The sequence below is a fragment of the Camelus dromedarius genome, chromosome 33, assembly GCF_036321535.1.
Source record: "Camelus dromedarius isolate mCamDro1 chromosome 33, mCamDro1.pat, whole genome shotgun sequence".
Lineage (NCBI taxonomy): Eukaryota > Metazoa > Chordata > Mammalia > Artiodactyla > Camelidae > Camelus > Camelus dromedarius.
The window spans coordinates 14,913,009-14,927,381 of NC_087468.1; the positions used below are offsets into that span (position 1 = coordinate 14,913,009).

Below are 14,373 nucleotides of genomic sequence, written 5' to 3' on the forward strand. Positions count from 1 at the left end.
CTTTCCCTTTCTCTATTTTTAGTGAACCTACAAATATGGTCAATTAAAGTCCCCTGTAGGCGTTTGAATAACACTGAATACTAAAAAGGATGACAGGTGTTTCAGCCCGGTCACCTTTACAACTTACTAAGTGCAAGAACTGTTTAAAGGCGGGACTTGTCAGTTTCATTTGGTAACAAAGACAGTCATAAATGACTAATTTATCTTGTCATGAAAATAAGAAATGGTGCCATAAAAGGTCAGCTTAGACTGTACTTCTATGCCGAGAGGGTTCAGTTTTCACTTATTTCACGTGGTCTTTCTTGATTATCACTTGGATGCATCATTATAGCACATCCTTTTTTTTTTTTTCCAGGTGTACTTTGCTTGTGTTTGGAGTGTGGATCCTTTATATCCTCAAGTTAAATTATACTACTGAAGAATGCGACATGAAAAAAATGCATTATGTGGACCCCGACCGCATAAAGGTTAGATATTCCATCAGTGTGGGTTAAATTAGAATATTCCCAAGTGTACACCTTAACGTTAATATGGTCTCTAAAGTGTTGTAAATGAATGTTCGTGAACAGCGTAAACAGAAAGGAAAACACTTAACACTTAGCGCTTCGAAACACATGCCTCACTGTTCTCCCCCGTTTACTGAAGTTGCGGGGTGAGGTGAGTTCCGTTTGACCCTGTCGGACACCTTTCACGGAGTTAATATACTGTGATGCTGTCGGTGTACATGTTCTTAAAACAAATCAGGAAGAAATTCTTTTAGTATCATTTGTCACTTCTGTGTTTTATTTTTCGTTTTAGTGATTTCCCGTTGTAGTTCAAGATTTTTCCTTCAGTGTGTATTTACTTTTTAAATCAGTTGACATATTAAATGCTCATTTCACTGATTATCTGATAACGTTCAGCCCTGGACAAGAGACAAAATGATTTTAAATAAGGTAGCATGGTAGTAATGATGACCGACACGTATACGTGCTTCACGTCAGTTATCTCATTTAATTATCATCAAGACTAGGAGGCAGCCCAGTGTTCTCTGCATCTTGCAGATGACCACCTGAGAGGTGAAGCTGCTTACCCAAGTTCACATCTAGTTTAGTTAAATCATTTAGTTAATGTAGCTTAGTATATACTATGTAGCTTTTCTGAAAATGCTTTAGCAGTATAAACTCATTCAACCCTTGTAACAGTCTTGAGGATATAGGCACTCTTGTAACCCCCATCTCATAGCTGAGGAAAGGGAGGGGCAGGGAGATTAAAAACTGTCTGGGGTCTCAGCTAGTAAGTGGTGGAGTCAGGGCTTAGACCCAGCAGTGTGGCTTCAGAGTCCAGGCTCCTGAGGCCTCTGCTCTCTGCCTGGGTAGGGAGCGTCCGCAGAGAGGCCAGGAGTTACAGGCAGCATGATGCAGAGAGGAGAGGGCTTAAACTTCTGACCCAGATTCACATCTTGGGCAGGTTACTTAATTGTTCCGAGTCCCAGGTTTCTCAGCTGTGAAACGTAAACATCAGTGTGATGGAGTGTTCATTAAATTCGAGTAAGCAGATACACACAAAGCTCCTTTGCTAGTCCCTGATTGTTATTCACATGTCCCTAATCTGTATATGCTTTGAAGTGCCTCCAATTTTTTGTAGCACAGGCAGGTATAAACACGAAAATAAAAAAGAGCATAGTTAATAAATGCACAGCTTGGCCTGTGCAGAACCCGGTGTCTCAGGGCTTTTGCGATCACGGAGCCTTCCTTTCTTGCTATGTCTGTCCTCCGATGGTCGCCGACCCAGTGCATTTCATCAGCATTAGCACCTCTGCTCTGCTGGAGCAGGATGTGTCCTGTGTCCTCTGCTCAGCCTTCCCCTCTCTTCCCAAATGGCTGGCTTTGCAGACATCCCCAAATCCATTTCCATTCCAAGGCCCTCCACAGTTTGCTTGGATCAAGTTTTTCAGACATCCTGTCTCTGTTTTTTTTAATCTCCTGGGAAAGGCCTGAAATGATGGCACATGACATGATTGCTGGTATCTGTGAACTTGTCCCTGTGTCCCTTTGCCACAATTCTCCGCATGCTCTGAGCATGCTCTGTGTCCTGTCCGTTTCTTTCATCATGCCACTGACCATCTGACCAGTAGTAAAAGTAATTGCTCTCCAGTCTGGGTTAATTGAAGAGAAATGTGAGCTGTCTCTGCGAGAGCACGCCATGTCACAAGCATGGGGTGGAGAAGATGCGGTTTAGCAACGCCGTAGGGGAAACCGACTTAGTGCTCTCGTGCCTGGCCAGCGCCGTCTGCATCGACGTGCGCTGAGGCTGCTACAGCTGTTTCTCTTTAGCTACGTGAACAGACCAGGGATGGTCTGCTCATCCCTGCAACGTTCAGGCAAGTGCTCTGGTCACTATGGCTCTTTAAGGTTCCCCAAAGGAATCCTAGTGACTTCTGAGAATGAGCAGAGAAGAGACTCAAGACCATGTCCCTGAGGAACCTTTGAAGGGACGGGAACATTTATATCGAGAAGACCAGGTACAGGACACATGGCAGCTGCTGGGGAAGGGTCAGCCTGCCCAGGTGACCCCACCGGCAGAGCTGCAGATCCAGGGATGGCAGCCAAGCTGAAAGGAGAAGGATTTGATGGTCCACGTCATCCAGAGATGGAAAAGATGAGCTGCCTTGGTGGCGAAGCTCTGGAGGTCTTTGAGCAAAGCCAGGGTAACTATTTTGGGTCCTGCAGTAGAACTCAGGCATTGCACAGTTGGTGGCTCCAGGTCCTTCTGATCGCTCCCCGTGCTGGGATTTCCATGGTTCTCTGCAGTTGTACTAGCACCTGGCTGGAAAGCATAACCTGCTCTGAATGCAGGCACATGGCTCCCCAGTCCCCAGCTCGGTAGTGTTCAAACTGAACCTCAGTAGTGTTTGAAACCCCTCTGAAACCTACCAGATTCCATCTGGTATTATGATAATTTGTGTAAGCTTTTCATTGTCCATCTAAAGTATAAGTTATTTGAGAACAGGGGCTGTATAAAAATACATAGTTTCTGGAATTCTGGAAAAGGAATCGTGATCGAATGGTTGCCCTTTGGAATCCTCTGTCCTCACTGTTGCCGCAGTTCGGTGTCTCCTCACCTGCCTTTCTGCGTCCTCTGTGGCTGTCGTAGTATTTCCATAAAGATAAATTAGTAAACCTAACTACCTCTCCCCCCACAAAAAAAATTTTTTTAACATTTTTTATTGCGTTATAGTCAATTTACAATGTTGTGTCAAATTCCAGTGTAGAGCACAATTTTTCAGTTATACATGAACATACACATATTCATTGTCACATTTTTTTCTCTGTGGGCCACCACAAAATCTTGTATATATTTCCCTGTGCTATACAGTATAATCTTGTTTATCTATTCTGCATTATGCCTGTCAGTATTGATAAATTTTGAACTCCCAGTCTATCCCTTCCCAGTCTATCCCTTCCCACCCACCTCCCCCTTGGCAACCACAAGTTTGTAGTCTGTGTCTATGAGTCTGTTTCTGTTTTGCATTTATGTTCTTTTTTTTTTCAAAAACATTTTTTAAAGATTTTAAAAAAAGATATTGTGTGTAAATATATATATATATATATATATATATATATATATATATATATATATATATATAATGGAATACTATTCAGCCATTAAAAAGAATGAAATAATGCTATTTGCAGCAACATGGATGGACCTGGAGATTATCCTCCTAAGTGAAGTAAGTCAGACAGAGAAAGACAAATATCATATGATATCACTTATGTGTGTAATCTTTAAAAAATGATACAAGTGAACTTATGTATTTCAGAACAGAAACAGACTCACAGACATAGAAAACAAACTTATGGTTACCAGAGGGGAAAGTGGGGAGTAGGGGTGTAATAAATTAGGAGTTTGAGATTAGCGTGTACAAACTACTATATATAAAATAAACAACAAGCTTCCACTGTACGGCACAGGGAACTATATTCAATATCTTATAATAACCTGTAATGGAGAATAATATGAAGAGGAATATATACACGTATAACTGAATCACTGTGCAGTACACCAGAAACGAACACAACATTGTAAATCAACTCATCTTCAATTTTCAAAAAAAAAAAGTCCCCTGTAATTGGGTGGAAAGAAGGAGGAATAGGGGCAGTTGTGCAAGTCAAACATGGCTATGCAAGTCCCAGTTCAGAAACTAATAAAGTAGAAAGTGGAAGTCTGCTCTGACCATGGTGGAGTTAGGGGTTCTTTAATTCTGTTACTTGAGACATTTTTTTTTTTTTAGTGTAGCTTTTTAGCACTGTTGACTCTGTCAAAATGCCCTACTTTTCACAAAGCAATTTTTTACAAAGTACTTCTGCAGAAAAGGACGTGTCTCAGCAGGCTTTGCAAAGTAGAGGAAGAACAGAAGTTAGACATTGCTGAGGATTTGGGGTGGGGGATAGCAGGATGTGAGGCTGAAAATGAGACCGGACCACAGCATGAAAGGCCAACTTGAATGCCGCCCTGAGCAGCCCCTAAATTTGGTATCTGGTCCCGTGTCACAAAACAAGAAGAGAAATCCTCTCTCAAGTCCCAAGAGTAAAGGCTATGGCTGGGGAGGCCGACAGGTGTGGTCCTGGGGTTCTGAATGGCCAGGAGATGGTGTTCAGCGTGAGCTCTCCACAAAGAAAACTCGGTCTCCAGGCTGTTGATGGAGGTCGGTTCTTACTACCAAGAGCATTTGGACGAATCTGAATTACTGTGGCTGGATATTAGCAGAAGAGGGTCTCAAAACCATGAGGATGGGGCCCTGTTAGCTTTGCTGACAATGTTTAGCAGCTTGCAAGCTCAGCAAGCCTGCTGGACTCCGAGCGTCTGGTTGCATTCTGCCCGCATGAATACATCAGAAGTGTGGCCGTGGTGGTTGTGGGTTTCATATTTTCTATTTAAAGATGTCCCTTAACGTGCCATTTGTGAACAGAGCCTAGCAGTGGTCTCTGCAAGGATGCTTAGATGCTCTGAGTGTGGTGCGGATGTGAAACTGCACGTAAAAGATGTTTGAGGCGAGACGGGGCACAGCACATTAATTTAGGTTCCGGCTGTGGGGTTGCAGCGATTTGAACTTGGCCCTCTCTCCTCCCGGGAGCTGACGACCACGTGTCACCCTGAGGACAGCATTCTGTGCTGCGTAGTTCATCATGGCCAAGTTTACGTCTCCCCTCTGACTGTATACACCTACACGCACGTCTGTAAAGTAAGCAGAGGAACCCGGGGCTCAGTGATTAAATCAGTGCCGGCATTCGCACTTCCAAACCGATTCCTTTCTCTCCTCAAGGCTACCCTGGATTTTCCCCAGATCATCCTTGGATGTCACGGAGGTGAGAAACCTGAAGCCTTGACCTCAGGTTAATGCTTTAACCAAGTTTACACGACCGATGAAGGGACCTTAAACAGGGTCTAGATCCCGATCGTCTGATTTTTTTTCTTCCTAACAGCGCACTGTGATAAAATACACATACCGTAAGATTTACTCCTTTTAAGCATAATGTTGGAAGAGTATTAGTCAGTTTATACAGTTATACCACCATCACCACAGCGCCACCCTGGGCATTTCATCACACAAGTTCATTTCCACTCACCCCTTCTGTGGGCAGCCCCTACCCTCAAGTACCAGCCTCAGGCAACCACTGACTGGTTGAGATTTTACTATGCTCGTCTCTCTGTGACTTGGTTATTCAGATTTTTTCTGCTTTTAACCAGGTCAGAGTTATAGACAGCTAACTTCCATGGGACTTAAACATGGCTGTAGCCAGTGCAGAGGTTAGTAACGTGGAAATGAAAGTTTCATAATGTGACTCACGCCCTCAGTTCACGTGGTCCGTGGCTGAGGCTGCTCCTCCCCAGGTCTGGTCAGTCCAGACCCAAAAGTCTCCTTCAGCCTGAGGGCTGCGCCCTGCCCTGGATAAATAAATAAAAGAGAACGTTGCCTTTTACTCAGAATTATGCCACTCATCTGTATTTCTGAGAAGGATTGTCCTAAAAATTATAGAGTAGAGATGGAGATTTTACTGAGGGAAATGCAGTTTTTTAACACCCCTCAGTGAATTCTCACGTTGTGGTTTTTCATGGCAAGTCGGCACGTCATTGACAACTGGAACTGTCAGATGTCTGCTCATTCTCGACTGTAGGCAGCCAGCGAGCTCAGCCTGGAGGACTTTCAAAAACTGGAGCCCTCGTTTCCAGGCCTCATTTTGAGAGAAGAGGGGGTTCCTGTATCTTTGATGAGAGAGTCACCGGCCCTCTGCTTCCCGGTGGTCCTCACCCTGGGTGGACGCCATCTAGACCTCGCCGCATCCTCCTCACCAGCCCAAGCTGGCTCCCGGTCCTGGCGCTGTCGGTAGCAGAGAAGAGGAAGGTCTCAACGATTCCTGTCTTGATCACAGCTCCGCAAGGCGAGCTCTCCTCCCGGCATTTTTCTTCTGAGCTTTGAAGCCTGGAAGGGGAAGGAGAGAGGTGGAGGCACTTCTGGGTGGAAGAAATGATCCTGAGGGCTTTCTCAGGGTGTGTGACATCTTTAAACCGGTTGAGACAACAGAAGACGAGGAATTGCTGCGGCTTCAGACATTTCCAGGGGCATTTAGAACATTGTCACTTGGGATCGATTGACTGCACCTGCTGTGAAGGAGGGACAGGAAGCGGGGGTCACAGTCAGAAGCTGCTTTGCTCATCGTCTGGAGAGTTACATGTGAAGCCTGGGTTGGATCCCTTTGCCAGAATGGAAATGGAATGAAATTTCACTCCTCGCAAGTGAGACTTCCAAAGAGAAACTTTGGCAGCCCGGGAGAGTCGTGCGCGGGTTTCGGCTCCGTCACCCACCCCTTTCTGCTCCTGAGTCAGTCCCTAAGCTCCTGTCCCGGGCGATTAGTAAAACCAGATGCTTGGGATGTCATCCTACAGTGGAGAATTAGACCCTTTGTTCTCTTAAAAACTCTTACTTATAACCCTCGGGCCTGGGGTCTAGAGACAAGGGTGTCTGGTACACGTGGCCCCACTGCGTGCCCTGCCCCGCGTCCACACAACCAGGCTTACGTGCCCATGGGTGCGGGGGGTCACCGGCTTGGAGGCCCCGTCAGGGCGAGCTCTCCATTCGGGGGCTGCTCTAGGTCATCACTAGTTCCTGGCTTGGCTTTCCCGCCGATTGCGCACGGAGACGCCAATTCAAACGCTTATTCTGAGCGGTGATGCTTGTCAGCTGCTCCGTGTGTGCGGAGGCTGGGGTGGTAGGAGTTTGGGAGGTGATCAGACCAGGTGGGCCTGCCAGCTCAGCCCTCTTCCTGGGTGTGCCACGTTGAGCCCACAGAGTGAAGGCACTCAGGACTGTCTCGCAGGGCGTCGTAGGTGTCATGCCGTGACCTGAGACAGTGACGGTGCACTCCCCTTCTTCAGACACAGGACCAGACCCTTAAGATGTCGACGGTGTGCTCTTCCCAGTACTAATAACTCTTTGAAGTTATAATTTAAAGAAAAAGGGTGTTCTGCTATAGTAAGATACTGTTTCTACAAAAATTTTACTATACAAGACTTTGAGGAAAACAACCATATATGGCAATAATAGTGCTCATGGTAGTACTGACACAGTTCACAAGACATTCAATCCTGAAAATAAATACCCTGCAAACATAGGACTACACACACACACGCACACACGCACACACACACGCACACACGATGGCCAAGACTGCTGGATGGGGCGATGGGAACACAAAGCACAGTGATGAGGGAGAACTTCCTCCCAGGGGGTCCTGAGGCATCCTGTGTCCAGACTGAGCCGAGGGGAAGACTGGAGCGAGTGGGCATCTGTTCCACGCTCATCTGTGTCTTGCTGCGTTCCGCTGGGCTAGCGTACTTGGCCTTCAACGGTCATTTCTTGTTGATACAAAACAGTAACGTGCAGGGGAAATTGTATACAAACCCAGGGCAACTTCCTTGTTGACATGGCATTGTTCCAGATCACGCTTAATTTCCATCCCAGACCGTGTGAAGCTCATTACCCCAACTGGTACATAAGCCCTTTCTCATCCTACTAGACATGAACCCGAAATAAGAAGTCTTTGTTTTTTAATTGCGGGGAAAAGACACATAAAATTTGCCATCTGAATTGTTTTAAACGTGTAGTTCAGCCCTGGTAAGCATATTCACATTGTTGTGAAACAGATTTCTGGAATGTTTTCATGTTGCAAAACTGAAATTTGACCCGTTAAACAGCAGCTCCCGACTTCCCCTCTCCCTAGCCCCCGGTGACCACAATTCCACTTTCTGTTTCTATGAATTTGACTACTCTAGCTACCGTCTATCAATGGAGGTCATACAGTGTTTGTCTTTTTGTGACTGACTGACTTCACTGCGTATAATATCCCAAAGGTTCATCCACGTTGTCGCACGTGTCAGGATTTTATGAAACATGAAATCTGAAACATCTCGAAGTATGTTTTTTAACCCCAAGTTTATTTCAACAAGTTTCAGCGGGATGGGGGGTAGTAGGTGGGGGTCCTTCCTGCTTTACTTGTGCGGTGAAATAAATATTCTTGTTGAGTTTCTCTCTTTGTCATGTGATTCTCCCAGGTTTTTCCTTCAAGTTTTTATCATAACAGCTTTTTTGGTATATGTATATTTTTACTGAAGTATAGTCAATTTACAATGCTGTGTTAGTTTCCAATGTACAGCACAGTGCTTCAGTCATACATGAACATACATATATTCGTTTCATATTCTTTTTCACCATAAGTTACTACAAGATACTGAATATAGTTCCCTGTGCTGTACAGCATGAACTTGTTGTTTATCTATTCTATGTGTGTGTGTGTGTATATATTATATATATATATATATATAATATATATATATATATAATATATATATATATATCAATTAGTATCTGAAAATCTCTACCCATAATTTATCCCCTCCCACCCCTCTCCCCGACTGGTAACCACAAGTTTGTTCTCTATATCTGAGAGTCCGTTTCTGTTTTGCAAATAAGTTCGTTTGTCTTTTTTTAAGATTCCACATGTAAGTGTTATCGCATGGTGGTATTTTTCTTTCTCTTTCTGGCTTATTTCACTTAGAATGACAATCTACAGGTCCATCCATGTTGCTGCAAATGGCATTGTTTTATTATTTTTTATGGCTGAGTAGTATTCCATTGTATAAATATACCACAACTTCTTTATCCAGTCATCTGTCGATGGACATTTAGGTTGTTTCCATGTCTTGACTATTGTAGATAGTGCTGCTGTGAACATTGGGGTGCATGTATCTTTTTGAATTAAGGCTCCCTCTAGATAAATGCCCAGGAGTGGGATTGCTGGATCATAGGGTAAGTCTGTTTTTAGTCTTTCGAGGTATCTCCATACTGTTTCCCATAACAGCTGCACCAAACTACATTCCCGCCAACAATGTAAATTAACTCTTAAAAGCAGATGTTTCAGGAGGAGGGAAATAGCTCAGGGGTAGAGCACATGCTTAGCATGCACGAGGTCCTGGGCTCAATCCCCAGCACCTCCACTGAAAAAAAGAAAAGCAGATACTTTGTGTTAAAAGACAGTCGTCAGTGAGGAAGCTGCGTCAGACATCGCAGGACAGGGTGTCGTCTGTGCGAGTGTGTTTCAGCGCCTGCAACCCTTTTAAGCTCAGATCTGTGTGATTCGTTCCAGAGAGCCCAGAAGTACGCCCAGCAGGTGCTGCAGAGGGAATGCAGGCCCCACTTTGCCAAGAGGTCAATGGCACAGCTCTTCGGGCCCAGGTACAGCACGGACTTACCGCCCTTCGTGAGGAAGGGCCCCAAAGGGACCGAGGCCGAGTACAAGTACGACCCTCCTTTCGGATTCCGCAAGTTCTCCAGTAAAGTCCAGACCCTCTTGGAAATCTTGCCTGAGCACGACTTCCCTGAACACTTGAAAGCCAAGAGCTGCAGGCGCTGTGTGGTGATTGGCAGCGGTGGGATCCTGCATGGCCTGGAGCTGGGCCATGCCCTCAACCAGTTCGACGTTGTGATAAGGTGCGTTGGTGTTAAACCAGCCTTTGTCCTCTAAGAGTTGAGTTCACGGCTGTGGGTCAGGGCCGCTCCAGGAACAGGGAGGGACCCACGCAACGCTCCGTGTCCCTGCCTTCAGGGGACTGACTGTTGAAATTGAAACAAAAATGTGAAGTGACTGGATGCCCCAAACAGTGCAGTGCTGACCTGAATTTGGTAAAGACCTTTTCAGAGGAGGTGAGGGATGGAAGGATGGGTAGATTCAGGTAAACCAGGAAACGAAGAAGGCGGTGCTGTCAGGGCCCAGAGGAGGACACAGTGTGGGGAGAGTGAGTCAGTGGGGTACCCGGCTTCCGGGAGCAGGGCTTGGTGGGTGGGTGAGCCCTGGAAGGCAGCACAGCCTGGGACTGGGAAGCACACAGAGGGCTTTGAACGCCACACAACGAGCACTAGGCAATCATCCTTGGTTCTTTTTGGTTTAGCTGGCTAAAAATTATTTTTCTGATTATAAAAGTTAAAATGTATTCATTCTTGAAGATTAAAAAAAAATTCAGAAAACTATAAGGAAAAAAATACCACTCACAGCACAAATAGCCAGCCACTGTTAATTTTGCTGTATTTTTCCCACTTTGGTTCTATACACATGACTGATGAGGGCATTTATATTCTTGTAAAGTATTTTGCTTTTTTGACTTGATACGTTGAACAGTTTCTGAGATCATTAAATATTCTTTGGAAAGCTAACTTTACTATGTGCTGAATATTCCCTTCAGCAAGGGTATCGCAAGTCCCTCAGCTGCCCTCCTCCTGGGGGATGTTTAGCATGTTCCCAGTTTCTTTGCTTTTGTGGAAATGCTTCGTGTGTTCTCAATATACATGTCTTTATGTATATCTCTACTTATTTCTTTGGATGTAATTCCAAGAATTCTTAGAATTGTTGGCTTTAAAGGTATTTGAATGTTTTTAAGGATTTTGTTACCTGTTAGTAAATGGTCCCTATCGTAAGGGTGTGCAGAACCAAGAGCATGTTGAAAGTTGGGTCCTAATTAAGTTTGTTCAGCAGCGGTACAGGAGTTTGGTTGAAGGCAGGAGAGAACATGGACGAGAGCCTGGGTTTAGAGCTTACAGCCAGGGCACGTCATAACTGGTCCAGGACCATGCCTTGCATTCAGCTGTCACATCTAAGAATATCTTTTAATAATCCAGGGGTTAGGTATCTGAGGTCTAGAAGAGGAAGTGGCAGTGGAATGGAAAGGAAACATAATACAGGGAAAGGACCAAACAGACTGCTTTTGAGATTTCAGAACTGTGTAACTGGGTGAGTGGTATTGCTTCAGGAAGAATTCTTAGCATTTTTCCCCAAAGCAACCACCCTGGCAAAGCCTTTCTTGATATAACAGTTAAGTAAGTGCCCCAAATTCCTGCTTTAATTTCAGGCCAGGTTGCACTCGGGCCCAGTGCCCTCCTGGGTCCCAACTCTGTCCATGTAACTGGTTTGTGTCTACCCTGCCCTGGTTTCTAAGTTTTCTTTCTGATTACTTTTTTGAAACTCTGGCAAGAACCACTAACATCCAAGCACAATGGGAAGCTCTCAAGGAAACATTATAAGTGCCCAGAGGAGGCTCCCAGTGTGGTATGTTTGGATTGGCTTAAAATGGCAGGACTAGATGGAATTGCTCGTCATTCAGAGATCAGATATGGGCGTCCCTAGTGGACTGAAAACTGCATTCTTCAAGCACCTGGAAAGGGCAGAAGGGAGGGATGGCGAGGCGGCTGGGAGGGACAGCCTACCCCCAACCACACACCGGTTCCCAGTCCTAAAAAAGTGTGGACAACGCGATGCAGGAATTTTGCATGATGTGATAGAGTGGTTGGTTAATGGCTTACTAGTCAGTTTATCTTTGTCTTGTTTATTTGAATAGGTTAAACAGTGCACCAGTTGAAGGATATTCCGAGCACGTGGGCAATAAAACTACTATAAGGATGACTTATCCAGAGGGTGCACCACTGTCTGACCTTGAGTATTATTCCAATGACTTGTTTGTTGCTGTTTTATTTAAGAGTGTTGACTTCAACTGGCTTCAGGCGATGGTCAAAAATGAAACCCTGGTAAGCACCAGAAATTCAGTTATCAAACATGGCTTCGTAAAAAGTGATCCAATTCTAATTCTAGAATTACCCCCAGGAAATCTTGCATCCAGAACTTGATTGAACCACAGGTGGAAACTGTGATCGTAACTTAATGGAAATAACAAATTTGGGACCAAAATTGCCCTTAGAGAAGTTGATCACCCACCTTATTCACCAGACTTGAACTTAACATGGCTGTTGACTATTGCCAGAAATTAGATTTATATGAATGAATATAAGCCATTATTGAGGATATTCAGAAGAATATACATAAACTCTCTGAGTATTCTCGACGAGATTCTCCAAAAATGCTTTGATTGGTGGTGTTCTTGCTGGAGTCAATTCACAGCGTTCCAGAGAGGCAGATGTGGAGGAGATGGCCTTTACTTGGTCACATTCCTTATGTTTGTCTTTATAACAATCAATTGCCTTACTTTATAGTCCCACCCAATAAGTTGAAACAAATTTCAGAACACAACTTTTGAGTATGTGTGCATTTATATTCACCTGAACAACCTAGCTGGCTGTAAAATTACTGCAACGTGTCAAACGTCTCACATGAGCCTCACTGTGATAGAGAATTTGTTTCTCCCAAGCCTGATTCTGAACAGGCCATTGTGGTCTTCGGGATTTTCTGTTGGGGGTGGTTCCAGGCGAAAGAGGAAGCCCTGTGGAATGACTTGCAGTCAGTTACCAAGAGGCTTCACAGGACTAGGAAACGCAGTAAGTTGAGAGGGTGCAGGCTGAGGACCTGATCAGAGCAGGGTGTGCATAGCACTTAATGGCCTTGAAGTGGTCTTTCCTGGGCAAAATGGTGGCTTTGGATCCTAAAAAGCCTCACTATCTGAGGTCATTCCCTGAGGAATTTCTTCCCCAAACCAACAAGAGCTGCTTCTGCAGTTCCTGTCCTTGTCCAGAGCCACCTTCATAAATCAGATCCTTAGAGCTGCTTGTCTGAGATGGGGTCCTGGGGTTGCAGCGATCTGTGACTTTGCTGCAGAACGCAGCATACGAACCCCTACGAGGTCACACCCACGGCCATTGGCCCAGCCGGCGGGGGATGCATCCTCACCCTCCACTGAGAAGATGACTCTGTTCAGTACCCCTAATGATTGCTTGCTTTCTTTCCTTAGCCTTTTTGGGTACGACTCTTCTTTTGGAAGCAGGTGGCGGAAAAAATCCCACTACAGCCAAAACATTTCAGGATTTTGAATCCAGTGATTATCAAAGAGACTGCCTTTGACATCCTTCAGTACTCAGAGCCTCAGTCAAGGTTCTGGGGCCGAGATAAGGTATTTCTGTTCCTACTGAAAGTTGACTGTTCTCTTCTATGTTGGAAAGGACACATTTGTACGACTTTCACTTAGGCTCAGCTGTAAGCCAGGAAGCATCTTCCAGTGGCGAAACCGAGTCATTGATCAGATGTTCCACGTGGGTTTCCCCCTTTGTCACTCTACTTCGGGGCTCCTCACTGTTTAATTGGCTTTCCCCACCCCCCACCCCCCGCCCCCCTTCCACCCCACCATGCCTCATCTCTTTAGTATAGTCAGCACATTAGCACTTAGGTCACTGAGATATTATTTAAGGTCTCCTTACTCCGGGACTCCACATCATTAGCTGCAGGACGCTGAAAGGCACTTCAGTGGTCAGAAAAGTTCTTTCCATTTTAACTCTACAGGCCCCTTAGGTGGAAATTGACCGTTGTCCTCACTGTATAGGTGACGGTGAATAGCCAGTCCTCTAGAGCAGTACTTTCCAGATGATGCTCGGGTCCCACCCCAGATATTCTGATTTAATCTGTGCTGTGGTCTGTATGTTGGGGCTTTGAAGGTTCCCTGGGTGATTGGATTTTGCAGGCTGATTTGAGAACCTCTGTGTTGGAGGCTGCTCACTGCGGTTGACTCTTTACCTGAAGTTAGCCTGTGTTACTGCCTGGGCAGATGCCTTTATTACGTGTTTCTTCATGATCTGAATAGCTAAACCTGTGTCTTTATAAAAAAGCAGTGGAGATCATTTTTAAACAAAATTTTAAGCAAAACCTTTATATCTAAAGGAAAGCCAGGAATTTGAAATGTGGGGGCTGCTACCCACACGGGGGGCCTGAGGTACCTCCTAGGAGGTGGGGCTGGCCCAGGAGGCAATTTGCAAACACTGAGCTGGACTCAGATGTCCTCAACCAACAGGCAGATTAGCAGGTGCTCCTGTTTGCCCTTTGAATCAAGTTCTAATTTAAAAGA

The 14,373-nt window shown here is 45.2% G+C and overlaps 1 protein-coding gene across 4 annotated transcripts in view; it reads left to right on the plus strand.

Moving 5' to 3' along the window:
* ST3GAL5 (ST3 beta-galactoside alpha-2,3-sialyltransferase 5) overlaps window positions 1-14,373 on the plus strand; it is a 49,056-nt gene that overhangs the window by 18,797 nt on the left and 15,886 nt on the right. For all 4 annotated transcript variants that reach the window (XR_010378832.1, XR_010378833.1, XR_010378834.1 and 1 more), the window contains exons 3-6: window positions 356-467; window positions 9,687-10,030; window positions 11,929-12,115; window positions 13,270-13,428. Coding sequence is in view for 1 of the 4 variants with exons in the window: in XM_064481947.1 (XP_064338017.1) it covers window positions 356-467; window positions 9,687-10,030; window positions 11,929-12,115; window positions 13,270-13,428 (802 nt within the window). In the remaining 3 variants the exon portion in view is untranslated. The remainder of the gene's footprint in view (window positions 1-355; window positions 468-9,686; window positions 10,031-11,928; window positions 12,116-13,269; window positions 13,429-14,373) is intronic.